Source organism: Felis catus, chromosome B2 (assembly GCF_018350175.1).
Source record: "Felis catus isolate Fca126 chromosome B2, F.catus_Fca126_mat1.0, whole genome shotgun sequence".
Taxonomy (NCBI): Eukaryota; Metazoa; Chordata; class Mammalia; order Carnivora; family Felidae; genus Felis; species Felis catus.
Window position 1 is genome coordinate 39,239,359 of NC_058372.1, and position 22,468 is coordinate 39,261,826.

At 49.5% G+C, this 22,468-nt stretch overlaps 1 protein-coding gene and 1 long non-coding RNA gene across 2 annotated transcripts; one reads left to right on the forward strand and one right to left on the reverse strand.

Moving 5' to 3' along the window:
• Positions 1-67: 67 nt before the first annotated feature.
• On the reverse strand, positions 68-4,197 carry LOC123385695. The gene is made up of 4 exons (XR_006598656.1): positions 3,980-4,197; positions 3,247-3,408; positions 2,765-2,919; positions 68-1,275 (listed from the first exon to the last, which is right to left on the reverse strand). It is a non-coding gene; the product is annotated as an uncharacterized LOC123385695 (long non-coding RNA).
• A 4,135-nt stretch (positions 4,198-8,332) lies between these two features.
• APOBEC2 (apolipoprotein B mRNA editing enzyme catalytic subunit 2) lies at positions 8,333-21,364 on the forward strand. The gene is made up of 3 exons (XM_003986124.6): positions 8,333-8,658; positions 16,719-17,283; positions 19,922-21,364. Exons 1-2 carry the CDS (start codon positions 8,501-8,503, stop codon positions 17,260-17,262), a joined length of 702 nt encoding a protein of 233 aa, XP_003986173.1. The 5' UTR covers positions 8,333-8,500; the 3' UTR covers positions 17,263-17,283; positions 19,922-21,364.
• The last annotated feature ends 1,104 nt before the right edge of the window (positions 21,365-22,468 follow it).

A 22,468-nucleotide genomic window follows, 5' to 3' on the forward strand; every position in this document is an offset into this window, starting at 1 on the left:
GAGGGAGACAGAGAATCCCAAAGCAGGCTCTGCACTGTCAGCACGGAGCCCCGTGCAGGGCTCGAACTCACAAACCGTGAGATCATGACCTGTGCTGAAATCAAGAGTCAGGCTCTTAACCAACTGAACCACCCAGGTGCCCTTTCTCCTCTTATTTCAAGGCCCTGGTGGCAGCAAGGAGTGAGTGTCCCTGGGGTTGTCTCTCCAAATTCCAAACAAGGTCAGCTGGAAGGCCCAGACGCCTTGCATAGGAACTTCTGAAAGCATTGACCAGTCTCTCCAGGGATGGACCTGGGCATCAGTGTTTTTCAAACTCTCCAGGGTCTCCTGCCGCTCTCCTGCTGAGTGCATAGCAGAGCCATTTGGGAGGTTATGAAAAACGCATATTCCTTAGACCCCACCCATGACCTAAGAATCAGGTGGGCTGATTTGGGGTGGGCTCCAGGCATCTTTAGATCTAACAAGAGCCCAGCACTTGTGTCTGCTCTCTCTAAAATGTGAGAGCTCCACGTATGGGTGGTGTCTCAGGGCTGTGTTTCTGGGAGCTGAGTTCTGGGTGGAGAACCAGCCGTGACCTGTCAGGCGAGGGCGAAGGACCACAACGGGGAGAAGCCAGAAGGACTTCACATTCGAGGAGACTGGCTCTTTCTGGAGCTCACCAGAGGAGAACAAGCAAGAAGGAAGCCGCATCCTTCCTCCTCCCCCCGGAAAGGGCACGCTGTGCCCCACCAGAAGTGTCAGGCACCTGTGCTCCTGGAAGGCACGCACAGTGTCCCACCCCCCTTTGTGTCCCCAGCCCCCGTGCAGCACAGGGCACGGAGCAGGTCTTCATATGTGTTATTGATTGGATAAATATACACTCTGTCTGTCCCCTTAAAAGAAAATGCTGACCAGAACGTCACCCACACCTGCGAGGCGACTCTGGACCCATTGAAAAAGCCTGTGTTTGGGGAAGGGAACGGTATTCGTAGTTTCTGAAGCTTCTCAGGTGGCTCTAACGTTCTGCCTGACTGAAACAGAAGCCGGAGTGTGGTTCTCAAAGTGTGGCCCAGTGACCTCCGGGGGCGGTTGTCGAAGGCCGGCCCCAGACCCACCGGAATCAGATCATCTTGGGGAACAAAGGCAGAGGGTGACGTGGTTTTCAGTTCTGGCCGCGGAGACAGGCCAGCCTGGGTGTGGATACTGACCGTCATTTATGAACCGGTAACCTGCACAACTTACCTCACTGTCCGTGCTTCGTTTTTCTCAGCTGTGCGAAGGGGCCCTCATAGAACCCTCGGGAAGAAGAGAGGCGGTAATGAGTACAAAGTCATCTGACACAGAGGAAGTGCTTCAGAAATGTTAGCTTTTTAGGTGGGGACCCCAGGGGTCGCATGTTTACCAAGCACACATGGTTCTGATTCCCACCACAGTTGGAGACCTATCTTGCTCCAAAACCCTGGCAATATTTCCCAAACTTCCCCAGAGCCAGGAGAGCGAGTGACCTCCTCCTCGGGCCTGTGGGCTAGCCTGACCAGTGTCACACGCACAAAATGACTGCCTTTTTAGGTCACACATTCAGGTGGATTTTATCTTCACCTCCGTCAAATTTCCTAAAGCTGCTTTTGGCTGAACGTATAACCTCATTTATACGTGGAACTGTTGGAGACATAGAAACATAACCTATAAATACCTATAAACACCGCCTGGGTTCTCATCCCCGCTCTGTTATCACCGTGTGACCTTAGACGAGTGAACGCCCCAGAATTATTTCTCATTGTCATCATCTCATACAGACAGTACAAATATCAGCTACGAATTTTATTTGTGTTGCCAGCTACTTCTAGAAGTTTAACTGATCCTCCAAGAAGAGGAGAGTCCATCCAAGCCGACTGCATGACCTCCCCCTCCCCAGTGCAAGTCGACCCACAAACCCAGGCGTCCAGATACCTCTACTTTTGGACACTCCGCTCTAGAGGAAAGCTGGATTTGGGTGGCGTCCCAAGCCCTGGAGTAACAAGACTGCCCGATAGGATGAGCCAGTCTCAGAGGCTTCCTGGCTTTGAGCAGAAACAGCCAGAAAGGGCAGAACTCCAACATCAAACTCTCATCCTCTGTCCTCGAAGTCACCCTTAAAATTCCCTTCTGCACTGCTCCTTGGCTCCTGGGTGGGTGCCTTTAATCCCTCACTCTCCTAATCTGTCTGGACCCCTCGACCTCACCCTACCCCACCTCCCGGTTCTGAGCACACACTGCCCTTGGCCCCTCCTAGACCACCAGAGTTACCTAGAGTTGTGCCTGAACAGGGTCAGAGTTTCCTCATGTCTCTGCTAGACGTGTCCTGGGATCCCACCATCCCAAACGTGTGTGTGCATCTCTGTCCCTGAGTGGTGTTTTTCCATTTGCCTCTGAGTGGACACATGGTATGTGAGTATGAGTGGCGGGGTGAGGGGCAAGGGGGAGGGGGAGATGAGCTCCTCCAGGGCTGTGCAGATCCCGCCCTTCCCCCCAGTATCTGGAGAGGTGGGGAGCTGCACCAGGTAAAACAGCAACCCCAGGAGGAGGTAAGTCTCTTTCTGCTCTATCTCCACCCCTCCTTCGCTCCCCGGAATGCCACCTTCTTCCTCCCTTTGCCAAGTCTGCAGAATGGAGACACCCAGAGGCGAGGTGAGGCAGGGAGACCAATAGATGTATGTCTGTCCAATGGACAAAAGTTTGGTCAGCCTGGTTTGGAAGGGGCGGAGCGCAGGAAGTGTTTGCTCTGTGCATCTCTGGCCCCTCTTACCTATGGGCAGGCAGAGGCGATGCCCTGGTGGCAGCGTAAGGCCCCTGAGTGTTGTCAGGCCTGGGCCAGGGCTCCAAAGTCTTCCTTTGTGGTGGCCACATCCATCCTATCCCCTGCACCCCAAGCCAAGCTTCAGAGGCCTCTTTCTTGTAGTTCTGGAAAACAGGCACAAGACCCTGATTGTTTTAAGTACTTATTGTTGATCAATAAGTACAGGGCCGGGAGAAGCCCTCTTTGTCACACCAGGCGCCTCATTCATCCCTCCACTGTCTTTCTTTCCAAGATCCCCCAGCGCACCCAGAAATTATCTGCCCACAGGACAACGAAAAACTCCCCTGTCCCCTTAAGCTGCACCTGCTTCACCCGTTGAGCATTGGAAGCGCTGAAATTCTCCTCTCAAACACTGATTAAGTTTATTGCTTCCCCCTAGTAGGTTCTTTGGCCCTGCAAACACCCCTTCAAAGAGGAACACTATTAGTCACCTTAATATGCGTGGTTGTTATCAGATCACTTTCCTCAAAGGCTCAAAGCGGCCGCAGGAGGCGGGCGGGGCCGGGAGTGGCTGCTGGAATGGAGGACCACGGTGACCAGGACTAAAGTCCCCAGGAGCAGCGTGTTCTGCAAGGCGAGCCAAGCGTTGTGTCCTGCAACAGGAGGATACTGAAACCCCTGCCCTGCCCGGTGATTCTAGTGTCTTCTCTGATCTCAGCCTTAGACCTCTGGGAGACCCTTGGGCCCCCTCCCCCACCTGGCCGGAGCTCCAGACACCCCGTGTTTATGTCAACAGAGCGGTTGCTGGAGGGTGCAGGCTTCTGCCCGCCAGGGGGGTGTCTGGTGCCGGCAGCCCGTTGTTTGTGTACCTCGTCTCGGTAGTGACCGAGAGACGGGCACGCCCAGGCTGGGTCTCTGGGGCAACGCGCTGTTGGGGTCCCAGCTGTCCCTGCACATAAAGCACCCACTCCATCAACGCGCTCCCAAGGTGTCTTCTTTCACAAAGTGAGAATTTAAACCTTCCCCTGGTGAGGCTTCTATTTTCCACTAGCCCCCTCCTGGCCTCTACTCCCTTCCCAGCGAGGGCGGCGAGGCAGCAGACTGAGACCCAAGGAAGAGCTGTGCCTGGTCCTGTCTCCTACTCCTCAGCCACCTCCAGAGCCCCTGATTTTTTTCTGAAATGACCCTGGGAAAAGGGACAGGGAGAGGCAGCCTGCGGCTCACCTTGGGCCGAATCCGGCTCCTTCCAGTCATTGCCACCCGGAGTGAAGGGGGCTGAGGCCTGCAGGGACAGATCGCAAGAATTCCTTTTTTGGTTTCCGTCCCCATTCACCAGCTGCTTTGTCTCTGCACCTATACCCCCTACACACACACACACACACACACACACACACACGCGCGCGCGCATACACGCACACACACACACACCCCCCACATAGACACACACGTGCACGTGTACCCCTCCTATACCAACTGCTTCCAGAGCCCAATCTCCCTGAAGAACACTTTCTTCCCCCTAGTCCCCTTCTTGCCCCGCCTTCCTCGGAGCCTGACCTCAGGGGTCCTGGTATCAGTAGGGACTGAATGTTGAAGGAGCAACAATGTGACTCTGGCAGCACGTAGCTCAGCTATCACTAGCTGCGTGACCTTGGCCAAGTCACTTAAGCTCTCTGGTCTCAATTTCCTCACCCGTAAAATGAAGATAACAGTAGCACCTACCCCAACATCCTGATGAGGAATAAATGGGGTAATGACATGACCTACTTAGACCAGTATCAGGCCCCCAGGAAAGGGCCATGCTAGTGTGAGCTCTCACTGTTACTGAATCCCAGGCAGCAAAACACACTGGGAAAAGCCTAGAACTTGGAGGCTGGGTTCAAATTCCAGCACCCCACACACAGACCTCTAAGGTGATCTTGAACTAAATAACCTATTTCCCAGTCTCCTCCCCTGCAGGAGGGGCAAAAGGATAGAAACCTACTGAATTGAAGAGTGTTAACAGGGGGGTTGGGGACCGCCTGCCCTAAAGAATATCCTGGCAGCTGCAGGACGTGGAGCCAAGCTCCTGGCACCTGATCTCCAGATTAGTGGCTGCCTTCTGGGGCCTGCAGGGGAAACTGGTCCGACTTGGAAAGGAGAGCCTGGGACCAGCCAGGAACCAGGCCCCCAGGAGGTGCCATATATAGCCAGACTAGCTCAGAGGGCTTCTAAGGATGACGGGTAGGGGCAGGGGCCAGAATGGAGCAGTGGAAAAGGAAGCTGTCAGTTATCAGTGCAGGGGAAGGCCCAGGGTGCTCTCCCAAGTGTCAAAGGAAAAACTGTATGTGGGTGTGGTGGGAGCAAGGGGTCCCCTCTTCAGAAAGGACCAGCCTGGGTCCACCTCTGCATCAGCTCTACCATCACTCAGTCAGGGAATTTGCACCACACTGTTATTTTCACCCCGCAGGTCTTTGGGAGCCAGCCCTGTCTTTTCTCATTTGCATCTGTTTGACCATCCTGGAATAGAGAACAGTAACTTAGCTGGCATCACTGAGGCCCAGAGATGCTTAGTGGCTTGGCCAAGATCACACAGTGAATCAAAGCTGAGATGGGGGCATGGATATGAACTTTGTCCCCTCTCCCAATCCTGATACACGACAGCCAAAGCAGGAGACCCTGTCCTCACGGGGGAAGTCTTCCCCACAGGGGGAATAAGGCGCTGGAAAAAAAAAATCCCTCCTCCTCGCTTCCCTCCCCTCAGACCTTTGACCTCTCCTTGGTTACTCCAAGCCCCTCGCTGTAGCCACGACCTGGAAGTGGAGAGGGACACACGCAGACGTTGATTAACACATGTATTCATCAGAGGGGCGCCTGGGTGGCTCAGTCGGTTGAGCGTCTGACTTCGGCTCAGGTCATGATCTCGCAGTCCATGAGTTTGAGCCCCGCATCGGTCTCTGTGCTCAGGGCCTGAGGCCTGCTTCGGATTCTGTGTCTCCCTCTCTCTGCCCCTTTCCCACTCATGCTCTGTCTCTCAGAAAATGAATAAAATGTTAAAAAAAAAAAAAAAGACATATATTCATCAGAGCTGGCTGGGTGCAGTCCTGGGGATTAGAAGTATGCTCAGAGGACCCAGACTTAAATCCCTGTGTGATCTTGTGCAAATCACTTCACCTCCCCGAGCGGCAGGTCCCTACTTGCAAAACGAGGCCAATAATACCCGCCCGTGTGAGACTGGTGTGAGAACGGAATGAAACGATGCATGCTTGAGTGCCCCCCATGCAACAAGTCCTGCGAGCTCCCGGTGAGGCTGCACTTCCTGCGTCTCTGTGTTCTTGGTATTTCCTACAGTGCGTGGCACGCAGGAGCCCTTGATAAGTGTTGGTCAAATAAGCGAAGGAAGTGAACCCTTCGCATTTAAATGGTGTGTGTGTGTGTGTGTGTGTGTGTGTGTGTGTGTGTGTGTGATGACCAGAATCGTAATAACGTGTGTTCGCCTTGTACCCGTGATCACTGCCTTTTCTTTGTGGACTCAGGCACTACCACTACCACCCTGTTTTACACCCCCAGAAAAACAATCTCTGCACAAGTGCTTTCAGTAATCAGCCGATCAGGTCGGGTGACCATAGGGTTGATTGTCGATACCAGAGCGCTATAGGGAGTGGATGGGGCATGAGTAGTAACTATACCTGGACAGCAGGTAGAAATTATGGCTATTTAGGCAAACCACAATGCTTGGGCATCTTACAGGGCACTGTGCTGCTCAGGATTCTCTGGGAAGAGAACCCCCAATACTCCAAACTGACCTGACTCCTGTTGTCTAGTCAGACTGTGGAAAGGTACGCTCCCTTTCCACCACCACCACCCAGCCCCACTTGGAGCATGGTTCTGACCAGTGCCCAGTGTTCTCAGTTTCCTCACTTTCAACCTCTAGGTGACCGTGACCCCAGCCTTCCACTGCCCTGAGAATGTCCTAGAGTATTTGCAGTGCCCCAAACATGAATGCCTGTGGCCCCTGCTAAGCATCCATGATATGAATCTGCAAAAAGGTATCTGTCCATCTTCCAATGCTATTTCAGCTCAGGGATTTTTCTAGGGGCCCCAGGTCTCTCATTACTTTCAATAGGCTTAGAACTGGTCCCTCTGCTTCTGCTCTTTGGTCTATCCTCAACCAAGCAGCCTGGCTGATCCCGTAAAAATATAAGTCAGACCATGTTCTCATGTGTTCAAAGACAGGGGCTTCCCATATCACTCAGAGAAAAAGTCAAGGCCCTTAGAGTAGCCCATAAGGTCGCACCTATCTCGCCCACACTCATCTCTCTGGCCTCATCTCCCAGGACTCTCCAGTCGCCCAGGTGTCCTTGCTTGTTCCGCAAACACACAAGGAACGCTGCCTCCCCAAGGCCTTTGCACCGGCTCTTCCTCCCCTTGGAACACTTTCCCCTTAGATATCCATATGATTATTCCCCTCACAACCTTCAGCTCTTAGTTGTTTCCTTTTCGAAGTGCTTCCCTGGCCACTCTATAAAAATACAACCTCACCGCTTGTCACTTCTGTCCCCCTCACCTTACCTGCCTTTTCTCCCTGGTACTTCGCACCAGCAAATAGCCTATATGTATATCACTTATTTTACTGATTGTTCAGCCCCCTCAAGCTCTGTGGGGGCAAGGGTTTTCATCTGTTTTGTTCTGTGCCATAGTCTCAATACCAGAACTGGCACCTGGCATATAGCAGGTACTCAACAAATATTTGTTAAAGGAATAAAGGACTGACCGAGAGGGAACATACCATGGAGGTCAAATGTTTGGCCTCTGGGGTACAAAGGCCTGGGTTGGAATTCTGACTTGCCACTTTCGGGGCTGCATGGCCTTAGGCAAGGCCCTTAACCAGCCCTTCTGGGAGTCCAAGTTTCCCTATGTGAAACACGGGATGATACAGATTGCCTCCCACGGCTGTTGACAGTCTGATTTCACACATAAACCACGAAACTCACTGCCTGTCTTCTTTCAAAACCCTCGGAGCTCGTAAACAGCAATATCGCTAACTACTGGAGGCTCCCAAATCGACACTGCATTATGGGTTCGTAACAGGCAAATCGGCGTCTGTTCCCTTTAAGTAACAGCTCACAGTTTCTTTCCAAATTGGCAGCTCTTATCCCACCCCGTCTCAGGATGCTCCTTTCCTGAACCCGCCAGTGGGGGAGGGGGTGGGTCTCTACAAGCACCCCGTTCAACACAAGCCTCATCCTGCTTACACTTCTGAGAGCATCTCCCCCAAATCTCAGGATGCTCACCGGTAGGCCCCTTTTTCCACGCCCCCCCCCCCCCCCCCCCAGTGAAGCTGGAAAGGTTGCATGGGAAACAGAGGGAAGGATGTAAGGTGGAGGGGGAGAGGATGAATACATGTGTGAGCTGGTGGGGGAAGGGAGAGCAGGCCTCGCCATCCCCACCTGCCAGCTTCCTGTCTTTGCCTCCTGATAAATAGGGGATACTAATGGCCAGAGTTTCCATTCCCCCCATCCCGGCACCCGCTGTCACTCAATTAAAAAAAGATAGAGGGCGAGGGCCTGGGGGAGGGGCAGAGGGCTCTGGTTATAAAGCCTGTGGCCAGGAGGTGAGAACACTAAGCCTGGCCTGCCCAGTGCTCTTCCCGCCGTCCCCAGGCAGATTTAGCTGCTGACAGCTGCTTGGGCCTCTGCCGCCAGGCCCTGGCCGGGGAAACTCACCACCTCTCCCCTTTCTCAGTGACTGCGGAGCCACAGCCCCTCCATGGCCCAGAAAGAAGAGGCCGCTGCGGCCGCTGCGGCTGCTGCGCCCGCTGCGCCTGCTGCGCCCGCCTCCCAGAACGGTGAGGATCTGGAAGATCTGGACGACCCTGAGAAGCTGAAGGAGCTGATTGAACTGCCTCCCTTTGAGATCGTCACAGGGTGAGACCTGGGTGTGGGCTGGGTCCCTCTCCCTAGAAGAGTGTGGGCTGGGGCAGGCTGGGGGAATTTAGGATGGGAACAGTAGGGGTCAGGGTCACAGACCTGCAGCCACGAGCCTACCATGCATGGTAGGGGCTGCGGGGGATACAGCTGCAAATTTCGCTTGGCCTCTCGGGGTGACACTTGGGACCCTCTAACCAGGGGGAGGGAGGGCAGCTCCTTAGAGGCAAGGGCCCAGAGAACGAAACCACCGCTTGGGCCTCCTGGTACCAGGATGCCACCTGCCTCTCCAGATACAGGCTGTCGAGTCCTAGGGAGTGTGGTAAGGACAGGGGATGACACAGGCATATTTAAAGATGGCCCCAAAGTACCTCCTCCCTCGACTTCTCTCTGTTGCTGAGAGGGCCTCTCCTCTATCTGTATAGCTCTCACTCTTTCTTTAGAGCTTCTCTCTGGAGTGAAAGATCCTGAGACAGGGAAAACAGACCCACCCTTTCCCAAGGCTGAGTGAGAAGCATTTTTTTTTTCCCCTTATAGAATTGAATCTGCCCACGGGTTCTTCACATCCACCCCCAGGGAAACAATAGTTACAGCACAGGTTAACAGTCCAGGGCCAGAAGCTTCTGGGCAGAAGAGGCATTCCACCCTCAGCCACAGCCCAGAGGAACAAGGACCCTGAGCAAATGGTCTCCAGGCCCCAAAGAGAGGCCTACATACAGGGTCCCTCTGTCTTGTCCAGATTATGACATCTCCAGGAATAGCACCAAGTGGTCCTTCCTCCTCTTTCCTCTCTGTTCCTTTTGCAGAAGACCCTGCAAAGATCATAGGCAAAGAAAAAGGGGATACATAGACCCATATTCCCTCCCTCAGCTCCCGGGCTTCCTTCATGGGAGTCCCAACAATGCTCACAAACAGAGGAGGGTCCACACTAGGAGAAATTTCAGAAAAATGGAGGCATGATGTCCTCAGGGGGCAGAGGTGCCTGGGTGGCCATTTGGACTTGCTGTTTGAAGCTTGGCAAGTGATTTTCCAGTCCTGGCCTTAGTTTTTTCATTTGTAACATGAGGAAGTTACACTAAGTTGATCCCTAAGGTCCCTTCCAGCTCAGATATTTTCTGATCTCTACGAGAACCTGAGGGGAAAATGCATCCTAGTTCCTAAAGGAAGAATTCAGGCGAGAGCCTGGAACTTGCATTCACCCGTGCCCAACCGACCAATGTCACCCTCCCCCTAGGATTAAAGGAACGGAGGAGCACAGACTAATATAGACCTAGGGAGGGCCTAGGGCTACCAGGCCAGGAGGCCACAATCCAGTGGCTCCCTATGGAAGAGATCCATTTTCTAACCTCTAAGGCTGCTGGTCTATGCTGCCCTTGGTCACACACAGGCACGTGCACACCCACTCTATGCAGTGTTGTGATCTCCCCAGCGCAGGGGCAGGATAGGTCCAGAACAGAATTAGACCACGTGTGTTCAGTTGAACACGCTTTGCAGCCCCAGGGTGATTGGTCCTAAGGGTTAAATCCTCTGGTGCAGTTTACATTCGTCCAGTTTACATATACTCACACTGGCATGAGCCCATTCAACCCTCAGCACAGGGCTGGGAGAGGGGGTTATGTTATTGCCACTCTACAGATAGGGAAACTGAGTCAGGGAGACTCAGTAATTTGTTCAAGACCACAGAACCAGTACGTAGCAGTCTTCTTCTGATCCCAGCCAAGTGTTCTTTCCAAGGCCTCTTATTCATTCTGGGTCCCAGATTTTCCAAACAGGGCTCCACCTGCCTCCATCTGTGAGGGTCTACTCAGAGCCTTCTCTGACCCAAGGCACAGAAAAAGAGGTGCAGCAAGGTAGTTTTCTGGGTGCTCTGAAAGCAGTTCAGGACGGAGGTGGAGCCCTGAGAGTTTCCTGGCCATAAGTAACAGCTGTGGAGATCTGTCTCCTGGGCCCCTCTGGGTAAACAGATGGCTTAAAATAGCCCAGAGGTGCGGCTGTGTCTGTGCACGGACAGGATGAGGGAACAACTTTCCCCTCTTTTCCTCTCCAGATACCCTGGCATCAAGGAGGTCAGCAAAGCAGCTCCTCTCCTAGCCTAGACTCCCAGAGGGGATGGGTCTGTCTACACGGCTCCTTAGATTTGGGCCACAAACTAGCAGAAGAGGGAGCAGACAGAGGTGAGGTGAGGTGAGGAAGGCGTACCAGGTAGGAATAAGGAGATATGCCCCATTTGTCACGATTCTGGCTTGAATACGGCACTCAAGATAGAAAGCAGACCTAAGAACATTAACAAAATAACATGGTAGGAAGTGCTAGAAAAAGGTCAAAAATTGTCGTGGTGTGCCAAAGCCAACTCACGATGAGAACGGCCTGTATGCATCTCTTTCCAATTTTGCATTCAGTGACTTCATGTTGGTTTCTTGAAATCTCTATAGTGGGAGTATTTACAGAAATCAACAAATGTTAGAAATCACGACTGACTTCCTTCCTTTCTTTCTCTCTTCCTTCCTTTCTTTTTTTCTCTTCCTTTTCTCTTTCTTTCTTTCTTTCTTTCTTTCTTTCTTTCTTTCTTTCTTTCTCTTTCTTTTATTTTGTCTTTCCTTTCCTTTCCTTTTCTTTTTCTTTTCTTTTCTTTTCTTTTCTTTTTCTTTCCCTCTTCCCCCCTTTCTCTCTTTCTTTCTTTCTTTCATAGAACTGGGTGTTGAACCAGCACACCAAGGAAAGAGAGAAACCTCTAAACACAAAAGGAAGAGTAGAAAGGGCTCAGGTTTGGTTATGCTTAAGATTGAGCTCTGAGGGGTAAGATTTGAGGCCCAGAGAAGGCACCATCCATCAGCACCAGGTTTAATTTCTTGCGTGTTGACCATTGTCCAAACTCTAAGAGGGTGGATGACTCGACCTATCTTTCAAATGGGAAAACCAAGCCTCAAAGGGATGAGTAATTTGCCCAAAGTTAATGGATGGAGTAGGATGTAACCCCAGGGCTGTCTGACTCCAAATCACCACACTGCATCTTAAAAAGCCATAAATGGGAGGCTTTTTATATTCAACAAATATTTACTGAATAGGAATAATTTATTTACTGCCCATTTCCCCCACTAGTATTTAACTTCCATGAGGCCAGGGACTTTGCCTTTTAACTGCTTTATCCCCAGCACAAAAAATAGTGCCTACCTCCTCATAGACACTCAATAGGTATTTGTTGAGTAAGTAAATAACTGAACTGATGAACAAGCACCTATTGTATGTTCGGCTCCCTGCCAGGTATCGGGATAAGGCACTAATTATAGGGAGGGCTTCTGAGAGGAGAGAAGTTCAGGATACATGAAGACCCAGCAGCGCTCTGTGTAGAGGAGAATTCCACGGGTTCGTGCCTCTCTCTGAACTCGGCATGCTTGAGGGAAGCTCTGGGGCATCAAAACTAGTTGTCCCCTCATCTCTCCATCCCAGTGATGAGCGACTGTGGCTCTGCCTAGCAGGCCCCCTGGCTGTGTGTTTGTCTTTGTTGGTCTCTAGTTGTGTTGTATATGATTTTGCATAAAGCTGAACCTACTATCAAAGGGATTTGCATGGAACAGACATAAATGGCACAGACAGTGACTCCTTTCAACCACTTCTTTAGCTACCAGAGGTTGGCTCCGGCCACATGGGGAACACAGAGAGGACATGCAGGGTTCAGAGGAGAAGGGAGGGCAAGGAGTGAGGGCCTTCGACTCCGCTGTGAATGCCACAAGCCCCTCACACCTCGCCCTGGTTTCCAGAGCATGTTGGGAAGGCTTGTCCTAGAAAGAATAGAAGACAGCCACTGATTCTGGCCTCCCTGGCTTCCACCGAGGCTAGGGGAAGGTCAAAGCTCCAGCGTGAAGACAGTGCCTCCCAGGAAAAAGGCAGTGAGCTGCTCAGGGCTCACCAAGGGCAGAATCCCATCCAGAATTGCAAATCAGGAGCCAGCAGCCCAGCAAACCCCATCTGGGCTCTAGGAAGTCAGGCTGTTAGAACTCTCTGCTTCTAGTCTCCTTCTGACCGTGCCCACTCCTCAGCATCCACTTTGAAAGTGGTCTGGAAAAGGGGAAGGAAACTGAAACCAGCAACTCTTGCCTCTTTTGAGCAGGGCACAAAAGGTCTGGCAAGGAAAGCTGAGACAAGTCAACACTCAATGACCTGTGAGTAGATTTTCCACTCCATGGATTATTTTGGAGCAAATGTTTAATCTCAGACCAGTCTCTGCTGCCTTCCGGGTTGCTTTCTTTCACCGTATAGATTTCTGCTTAGGGAACGCAAATATTTTTAAACGTGAACGTGAGAAAAATACGGTATAAATATATTGCATGTGTTCACATCCTTGCTCCCTCCATCAAGTCGACCATGCTCCAAATGTTCTCTCCCAGATATTAGGATTCTTGGTTTCCTGCCTAGAGAACTTCAGTGCCCAGTAGCCTGGGTCTCTGCAAACGAAGTGTGATTGACTTGTGTGCAGGAAGTATGAGGACGTGGTGCTTAAAGAAGGGGGAATGGGGGGGGAAGGAATAACACTGTTGGTTTCTGTGCCTGAAGCAGTGACAGAGCCCAGGTGAAGAAATCTGCTGCCCACATGTTTCTCCTGACCACCATGCCAATTAACCCGCGTGCGCGCGCGCACACACACACACACACACACACACACACACACACACACCACTTCAGCAGGAAAACACCCGCTGGGGGGCGACAGCAAGGGCTATAAGTAAATATGGTACTCAGGCATCATGCTACTAGGAAAAAAAAAGATGTTTGTGATTATCTAAGAAATTAGTGTCACTATTTCCTTCCTTCCACTAGCAGGCATAACAGTGTTGACTTATTTTGTGATTCTATAAAATCACCCGAGATGACCATATTGTCTAGCTCCCTGGAGAGATTTCAGCCCTCTCCCACCTCTGTTCCCCTTCAGGGCCTGCTGTTCCAGCCTGTGGGAGGCCCAAAGGACCTCATTTGCCCCTTATGCTCCTTCTGGAAAACCAAGAAGCCCACTGAGAAGCCAAGCAAGCCCAGTTTTTGAACAAGCTGAAAGGAAAGACTGGGAACCAAGACCTTCCCTGACTTTCCTTTTTTTTTTTTTTTTAATGTTTATTTTTGAGAGAGAGAGAGAGTGCAAGCAGGGGAGGAGCAGAGAGAGAGAGAGAGGGAGACACAGAATCCAAAGCAGGTACTAGGCTCTGAGCTGTCAGCACAGAGCCCAACACGAGGCTTCAACCCATGAACTGTGAGATCATGACCTGAGCTGAAGCTGGACGCTTAACCTATGAGCCACCCAGGAGCTCCCCCCCGCACACTCCCACTTTTATTTCAATATTGACTTTCCTTTGCCCCTTGAAAGCATTTCCCTTCCTTAGGCACCTAGTCCAGAAGGCCCTGCTGAAGCACAGAGTAGGCTATTGGGCTGCTGGCCAGAGGGGTGGGAAACTGATATTTATAGAGGTGAACTTTCTTCCTCTCCCTTGGGTTTCAGGTTTCTCTGGGTCTTCTCCTCCTGTGAAGGGAAGAGGAGGAGGGGAAAGCATCAGAGCTTAAGAGAGGCTGGGAGAAATAGCAGCCTCACACTAGCCAGCCAACTCGTAACTATATGCTGGGCCAAGTTCATACTCTCACTGCGCTGCATTTGGCCAAGTTGGAGCAACACTTTTGGGGGTTCCAGAAGGAAACCCAAGGGGCCACACAGGCAGCTATTGGTGAAGCCCCCAACCAGACACACAGTTGTGAATACTTCCAAGGGTTTTGAGAATCCACCATACGGTTGGCTCTGGATAGATTTGGGGGCAGGGGAGTGTCTGGCAAATGGCCTTGAAGAGCATCAAGTGTTTGGACAAGGAAGGTAGGCTTTGTGCTTCTCAGGAGAAAAAAAAAAATCCACTCTGGAAAGTGGACCATTTAGCAGCCAGTAAAATCTAGGCGTGGTCTTGAAGGGTGACTTTCACTGGGGAGAGCTCATTATAAATGAATTTCCAACAGGGATTGAAATAGGAGAGGAGAACCATTAGGCCATCCATTCTCCCCAAATGTTAAGTAAATAATAAACACATTTGACTGGGGACAGAGGGGTTTAGAGAGCTAAGTATAGTACCCAAAAGAATCCTGGGGCCAGGTCCTCAAACACATCCATCTCCACAGTGGAAACTGAACTTGACAGCAAGAGATATGGAAACTTGGGTGGAACAAATTTTGCGATGGGGGTGGGGAATACAGCAGGGAAACAGCTCATGTTTTTTCAGCTCTTTGGCACCTGGCTGCTTAGCCCTAAGAAGACAAGGCCCTGGGACATCTGGGATTTCCCTGTAGCCCTGGAAGTTAGAAAGGGAAGGCATGTAGGGCAGTAACAGCAGAGTTCATGGTTGCCACAGGGTATCTTTTGGGGCAACTGCAGAGATTACTTAAAAAAAAAAAAAAAAGAAAAGAAAACATTCAGCCTCTCCAAGCCAGTACTCAATCCCCTCCTCTCCTGACATTTCAATCTCTCCTGTTAAACGCTCGTCATCTCCTCGGCCCTCCAACCTACAATAGGCTTCCCCATTCTAGAAAGACACGCAGACACACAAAGATAAAAACAATCAACTCTGATGCCCTCTCTAGCCCCTTTCCTTTTCTCTCTCCTTCTTTTAACTACAAAACTTTCCCCCAAACCCGGTCTTTTTCTGCTGGTTTCATTTCCTGCTCATCCTAGACATAGTCATCACCAAGTCTGGCGTCCTAAGACACCAAGTGGGCTTAATTTCAAGCTTTTCCCCAGCCTTGCTATCTACCTAAAGCCACCCCGGACGTCACTTTTATTACGTCCTTCTTTACTCAAGAGGCTGTAACAATTTTCTGCTGCCGCCTAAATCAGGGCTAAACATTCAAGAACCTTGGTGCCTTGTCCTCCATGGCTCCCTGTGCATTTAAAATTAAAATGCTCTCAGCTGTCTTAGCCAGAGTGGAGCTGCTAGCTTATAAGCATCTGGAGGGTAGAGGCCAAGTCTTTTTTTTTTTTTTTTAATTATTATTTTTTTTGACATTTATTCCTTTTTTGAGAAACAGTGTGAGTGGGGGAAGGACAGAGAGAGAGGGAGACACAGAATCCGAAGCAGGCTCCAGGCTCTGAGGTGTCAGCACAGAGCCAGACACGGGGCCTGAACTCACGAACCATGGTATCATGACCTGAGCTGAAGTCGGACGCCTCACCGACTGAGCCACCCAGGCACCCCCCAAGTCTTTTTTGACTTTGACATGACTCAATACTACATATGACCTAAACTCTATCAAGGTACTCTTGGATTGCCTGACCTCAAAGATAAAAGCTTCTTGGACACTTATTGTGTGACAACCCTCCTTCACCTGAGGGAAAAGACAGACTTGAGAAAGTCACCTGGAGAGGGGGGCACTGTGCGTTGTGGGCCAGCCCAGGACCAAGATGCAACAGCCATGAGTGACAAGGAGGAGAAATGGAAGCAGGAAATGTTCCGCAAAATCTTCCAGAAATGGAAGCAGGAAATGTTCCGCAAAATCTTCCTCTTGCTCTATCATGAGAAATTTTACATGCTTGCTACTTTGTAAGATTGCTATTTGAACACTGCTTTTCCAACGTTGCCACCTATTAGAATCATCTGGAGGGTGTGTTTGTTTGTTTTTTTAATGCTGGTGCGTGGGTTCCCTCCAGACCTTCTGATTTTATTGCCTTGGCCTGGGGCCCAGGCACTGACATGTGTAGAGTCCTCTGGGTGTTTGGGCTATGTAGCCCCCGGTGAGAGAGTGACTGCTTTAGAAACGCAGGCGCGTGCTGTGTGTTGGAGGGATGGTGGGGCGTTTGGAGACCCTCACTATTGGGGTGACCTGAATGCACACCTCCAAATTCTCTCCCCTGCTCCAGATAACACCTTTCTGAATTCTTTCACGCCGTGTGGTCGCTGATGCTAGCCTGGGCAAGGCCGGCTTTGCCCGGGAGAGCCGACGTGTCTCTGAGGCACCGAGGCTGGAGAGCCACCTGCTCTTAGACAGTTAAACGCTCATCCTTCTTTCTTCTCCCCTGTCCCCTCTGCCCTCTCGCCCCACAGGGAGCGGCTGCCCGTCAACTTCTTTAAGTTTCAGTTCCGGAACGTGGAGTACAGCTCCGGGCGGAACAAGACCTTCCTCTGCTACGTGGTGGAAGCGCAGGGCAAGGGGGGTCAGGTGCAAGCCTCCCGCGGGTACCTGGAGGACGAGCACGCCGCCGCCCACGCCGAGGAGGCCTTCTTCAACACCATCCTGCCGGCCTGCGACCCGGCCGTGCGCTACAACGTCACCTGGTACGTGTCGTCCAGCCCCTGCGCCGCCTGCGCCGACCGCATCGTGCGGACCCTCGGCAAGACCAAGAACCTGCGCCTGCTCATCCTGGTGGGGCGCCTCTTCATGTGGGAGGAGCCCGACGTCCAGGCCGCGCTGCGGAGGCTGAAGGAGGCCGGCTGCCGGCTGCGCATCATGAAGCCCCAGGACTTCGAGTACGTCTGGCAGAATTTTGTGGAGCAGGAAGAGGGCGAGTCCAAGGCCTTTGAGCCCTGGGAGGACATTCAGGAGAACTTCCTGTACTACGAAGAGAAGCTGGCGGACATCCTGAAGTAGGCCCGCCGGGCCCAGCCTCACGTGAGTCACGGCGCCCCTGTGGTCTTGTTAGCCTTGAACTTGGGTCGAAGGCTGGTGGGCAGGTGGCAGAGTGCGGGAGGTTTGACCTGGCCAGGAATGAATTTCCCTTCTCTGCTCTGGGGGGTTGTAAACACATTTTACATCTATTGATTTTTGAGACAGAGTTAGTGCACGAGTGGTGGAGGGGCAGAGAGAGGAGACCCAGAATCCAAAGCTGGCTCCAGGCTCTGAGCTGTCAGCACAGAGCCCGACGCGGGGCTCGAACCCACAAATCGTGAGATCATGGCCTGAGCTGAAGTCGGACACTCAACCGACCGAGCCACCCAAGCGCCCCGTAAACACATTTTAGAAGATCCCAAGTTTTCCTTTTCTCTTAACTGCAAATTCGTCTCCCTAAACCCTTTTCGTTCCTACCCTGTTGTACCAAATGAACTTTCCCCAGAACTTTGGAATACTCAAAGGTTGACAGGAATCTTCAAGCTTTGGTGAGACCGAGTGACCTGTCGTGGTCAGACTGTCCCTCAAGAAGCATGCCCCCACTGGCCTTGAGTCCAGACTTACTGACTCCGGACATCTTTTGGAGGCCCTGTTCCGACCCCCAATTGCAATCTTACCATTCCATTGTCCTGTAATGTAGGCTTTTCATTCCTTCAAATGTAATTTTTTCATTTGGGGTACTTTTGAAAGTCCCCAAACGGATTTGTATTCAACTTATTATTTTGCCAGAGAGGCTTTCATGTTTTCAAATAAATGGTTCGGCCTTGAAGGAGACCAATAATTTCGGTGTGAATATACAACACAAGAACATTTTTCTTACTTTGAGAAGACCTCAGTGGAACTCATAGAAAAATGCTGTATTCAGGAATGGGGATACCACAGCAACAAGTTCCTCTATGCAGGAATATAGAAAGGGTTAAAAAGATGTTTGTAAATGAGACAGCAGCTCAGAAGTAGCCTCCTACAGACATCAACATGTGATAGAACTGGAAGTAAAGATTAGCTATTTAGGCAAATAATTAGGACACAATTAAGGCCAACTTGGCCTCTTGCTGAGGGTAAATTAGACTCTCACAGAAACAGGCCGATTACCCTCAGGAAAGAGGGTAAAAGATCCTTTGCTAACTTTTTTTGAGTTCGGTCTGATCTAGTTTGCTCCCGCAGAAATGCTATAACCAAGTCCCTTCACAAGGCCTGAGTTACTGATCAAGATCCTCCAGAAACGAAGAAAGGGTCTTTACCACCCTCTTCTCCAACTTAAATTCTGGAACAATTCATATATTAACAAAATGTGAGTGCAGCATGCTTCTATGAAGCTTCTATGAAGCGATGAAGCTTCTATGAAGCTATCCAATTTACTCTTGGTGTCTCTCACCCTTAATATTCTTAAGAGAACATGTGGCTTCATAGACACGTTTTTGGAAATATCAATGTTCTGGAGCTCGATGTTGCCAGACGTCTGCTATTAGACATGCACACAGGGTGCCTGATAATTCTCCAGCTGAGCATTTGCCAATCCGAGAGGACATGATTTTTGGCCATTTTTTACAAAAAGCAGGGCCCATTGAATTCAGTGAGAATATGGTCACGTAACGCAACATGGTATTCTGTTCACATAAAATATGACACCGCTCTAGTGGTGGCGAGTGATAAAAATAGATTTCTAAGGGTGACTTCTGAAAATACCAAACTTTTAAACACCTTGAGAATTATATTAGTGTAGGTGCTATCACTGTAATTATAAACCCTACTCAGACTCCAGAATGATGAATGGTAGCTTAATTTTAACTACAGTATACTTTCTTCGTAAATGCCTTTCCGAGTCACAGGCCACTTCTTCCAGCTGCCTAACCAGCAAGTCTTCAGAGATGTGTGTGTGTGAATGTGCGCGCACCTGTGCACGCATGTTGTTTTTTCCATTAAGTTAAATAATTAGCTAAATCTGCTATAAAAAGTAAGCATTTCAAGGAGGATTAAAAGGAGCTTTTAATTTTGGATAATTGAGGGTTGTATCTTACGCTAATCTAAACGGAAGTAAAATAGATAAATCAGTTTGAGGGGAAAGTCCATTTCCAAGTCAAATTATTTTAAAATAAAATATTATTGGACATGTTCCACCTTATAAGCCTCTTTCCATTAGTGTACATGACCGTATTATCTGGACCCATTAACATGCTTCTCTGTACTGTATTTGAGTTATTCATGTTCCTGAAGGGAAAGGTTAAAATGTACCCAGTTAAAAAAAAAAAAAAAAAAAAAAGGCATGAAATCCAGTTGTAATCTAAAAGCCCTAAAGAACAACTCCGCTTAATTAGAATACTAAGAAATGGGCATTTGTTAAAGAAAATTTGCCCTACGTTTCTTATTCCATCTTTTTAAAAAAAATGACAGAATAGGACTTAACCATGTATCTAACTCAAGAGAATAGAATTAAAGTAGGGATCTTCTGGGGTTCTCCCTGTGTGAACCACACCAAAACATGAATAGAGCAAACCTAACACTGGGAACAGTGGAAATCACAGGCAACTGGGGGAGAAATTCAGATTGCTGGGGAGGGCACACAGAGACCTCAGCTCAAAAGAAACTCTTCATTGGGGCCAGCAGAGCTCTCAGTAACATGCTTTCTTGTTTTCTCACTAAGGTCTGCCTGCTGCCACCAGGAGACAGCAGTGACATGTATGGCCATCTGGGACATGTCTGACTTCCTAATACCACTTGAGCTGGACAACATTGGACACCAACCAATCCTCCTGCACAGGCCCTCCAAGGACTCTAAATCTACTGCTCATGCTGTAAATCATTTAAGCCATGGCTCTCTCTAAGGCTGCTCTTGGGAAAAGTGAGTTGCAAGGAAAATGACAACTGTATATGGGCCGCAGGCATCTGTGGGGCTGAGGGGCCTAATTATTCCCCCAAATGGGTTGCTTTGAGGCAAAGAGCCTCAGACCCAAGGTTTGTGCAGATCTTTGAAATATGTCCGGATGTGTATTTGTTAAGTTTTTTTTTTTTTTTTTTTTTTTTTAAAGAAAGATAGCAACATTAATAAAAGAAGTGGTGTGGTTTTTCTGTGACCAGGTTTTTTAGGGAACTTGGACATTTAGAAGTTACTATGTACAGTGAACAAGTCCTAGGAATAGGGACGTTCCCAGGCTATGAGCCAAACCAGGATATTAGAAAGTGGAAGGGAGGCTTAATCCAGGGCTTGTCCAGGCAACACAGGATACTAACTCTCCTAGGCGGACTTCCCACCCCAGTCTTGACCTTTATCCAGTATTTTCTTCTGTGATTACTTGTAATTGAGTGCCTTTTCCCTTCTTTGAAGATAAGGAATATGGCGGAGGGTGAAACAAAGGCAGGGGAAATCTGTTTACAAGATATCCATGTTCCGACTGCCAACTAATAAGCAATTAGCATCTTAAAGACAGGATAAGTAGGATTTCAATGTTCAGACACACATACTGTAGGAGTAGTTGGTATGTGGTACTCAATGGTGATGGCAGGATGGTGTCAAGTCTCGTTTCTTAAAAGGCTTGAGTCTTATGGAGAAGCAAAATTTCACATGTGAATTTCTGGGTGTTTGCCAAACTCTAACTAGGTTTCCGGGAATAATGTGCTCATTCTATCAGACCATGCCTCTTCTTCCCAAGATTCAAGTGTGATAAATCGTCAGAATTTGACCCCAAGACTATATGCAAATGACAAAGCACTTTATCGTATCCCTGCTGAGTCCCAGAATTCCACTTACAGCCAGTCCTCCACAAGACTAGTCTTTGTTCAAAGAATCATCAAGGCTCATACTCCATGAAAAAAATTAACCCTAATTCCTTTAAATGTAGAAGCCTACAAAATCAATGTTTTGAGCCAAAAGCAAAGATTTATTTGCATAAACAAAATACTTTCATTCTCAGTTTGCTCTTACCATCCCACTCTCATTCTCTGTGTTTTGTATTTAGACATTTCTTTTCCCCCCTTCAGTTTTACCATATGTGGACAGAAGTGAAGCTTCAGGAAAGCCTAACAATGAACTTGGCCCTGCGCTACCCCTACCCAACAACATGAACTTGTCTGTTCCAGAGATACAAAAGTGAAGTACTTTTTGAAACTGCTGCCTCCTATCAGGCTGCAGTGTGATAAGAACACAAGTCTAAAGTACAAAGATTATATTTAACTGGTGTTTCCATAGTGTTTCAGCAACCCCCTTCTGAAAACCAGTTCTTTTATACTTGAGTAAGTAGCAAGTCCCAGGACAGACCCAGAATTCACTCTAGGGAGAAAATCAATAGTTGGTCTCGCTATTTTAACTTTTTTTTTAAAAAGCGGATTTATTTTGAGAGAGCGAGAGAACCAGCATGCAAGCGGGGGAGGGGCAGAGAGAGAAGGAACGAGAGAATCCCAAGCGGACTCCGTGGTGATGTGGGGCTCAGACCCAAGAACCATGAGATCGTGACCTGAGCCAAAACCAAGAGTCGGGACATTCTACTGACTGAGTCACCCTGGGACCCCTAACTTTAATTTTTTTTATTTCAAGCAGGCTGTACGCCCAATGTGGGGCTTGAATGCAAGGCCCTGCCATTAAGAGCTGCATGCTCTACTGACTGAACCAGCCAGGTGCCCTTGTTTTAATACCATAGTAACGGTAAAACAGAAAATTCCGCTAGTTTTCCCAACACCTTTGATACTGAATCCGGGGACATACTCTTTCACCATGAGCACAGGAGTGGATAAAGTGGTGCTCTCTTAGCTTAGAAAGAAAAGGGGACTAATATTTACTATTCTCCATTCCAGCTGGCTGCATACCACAACCTTCTGCTGCTTAAAAGCACAAAGAAATATAGCCAGCCCTCCACCCCACCCCAAACTACCAAACTAGAATTTCTGAAGGAAGTGGGCCTTTTTCTTAAAAAGATTCATAAGGATTTTGTTGAGAGCCGCTGATTTGTTGAGTCATTACTCTGCCCTGAGCAATTCAGCAGGCATTTACTATACGTTACCTCATTTGTTTCATGGCTGAATTCATACACGTTCAGTCACAGAAGCTTTGTGGTGGAAGAAGAAAGAGTTCACCAGGACGGGATTCTAAACCCTCCTTTCCAGAAATACTGACCCACAGTTCTTGTCCATTCTGATTTCTTCTCACCTTGCTGCTCTTCCCCCTGGACCCTTTGTCTGATTTCTCCCAATTAATTTT

What these genes read in the sequence shown, in the direction of transcription:
- APOBEC2 (XM_003986124.6), top strand. Translation starts at nt 8,501, where the DNA reads ATGGCCCAGAAAGAAGAGGCCGCTGCGGCCGCTGCGGCTGCTGCGCCC. An exon ending in CCCTTTGAGATCGTCACAGG is followed by an intron (nt 8,659 to 16,718) that starts GTGAGACCTGGG and finishes CTCGCCCCACAG; the next exon opens with GGAGCGGCTGCCCGTCAACT.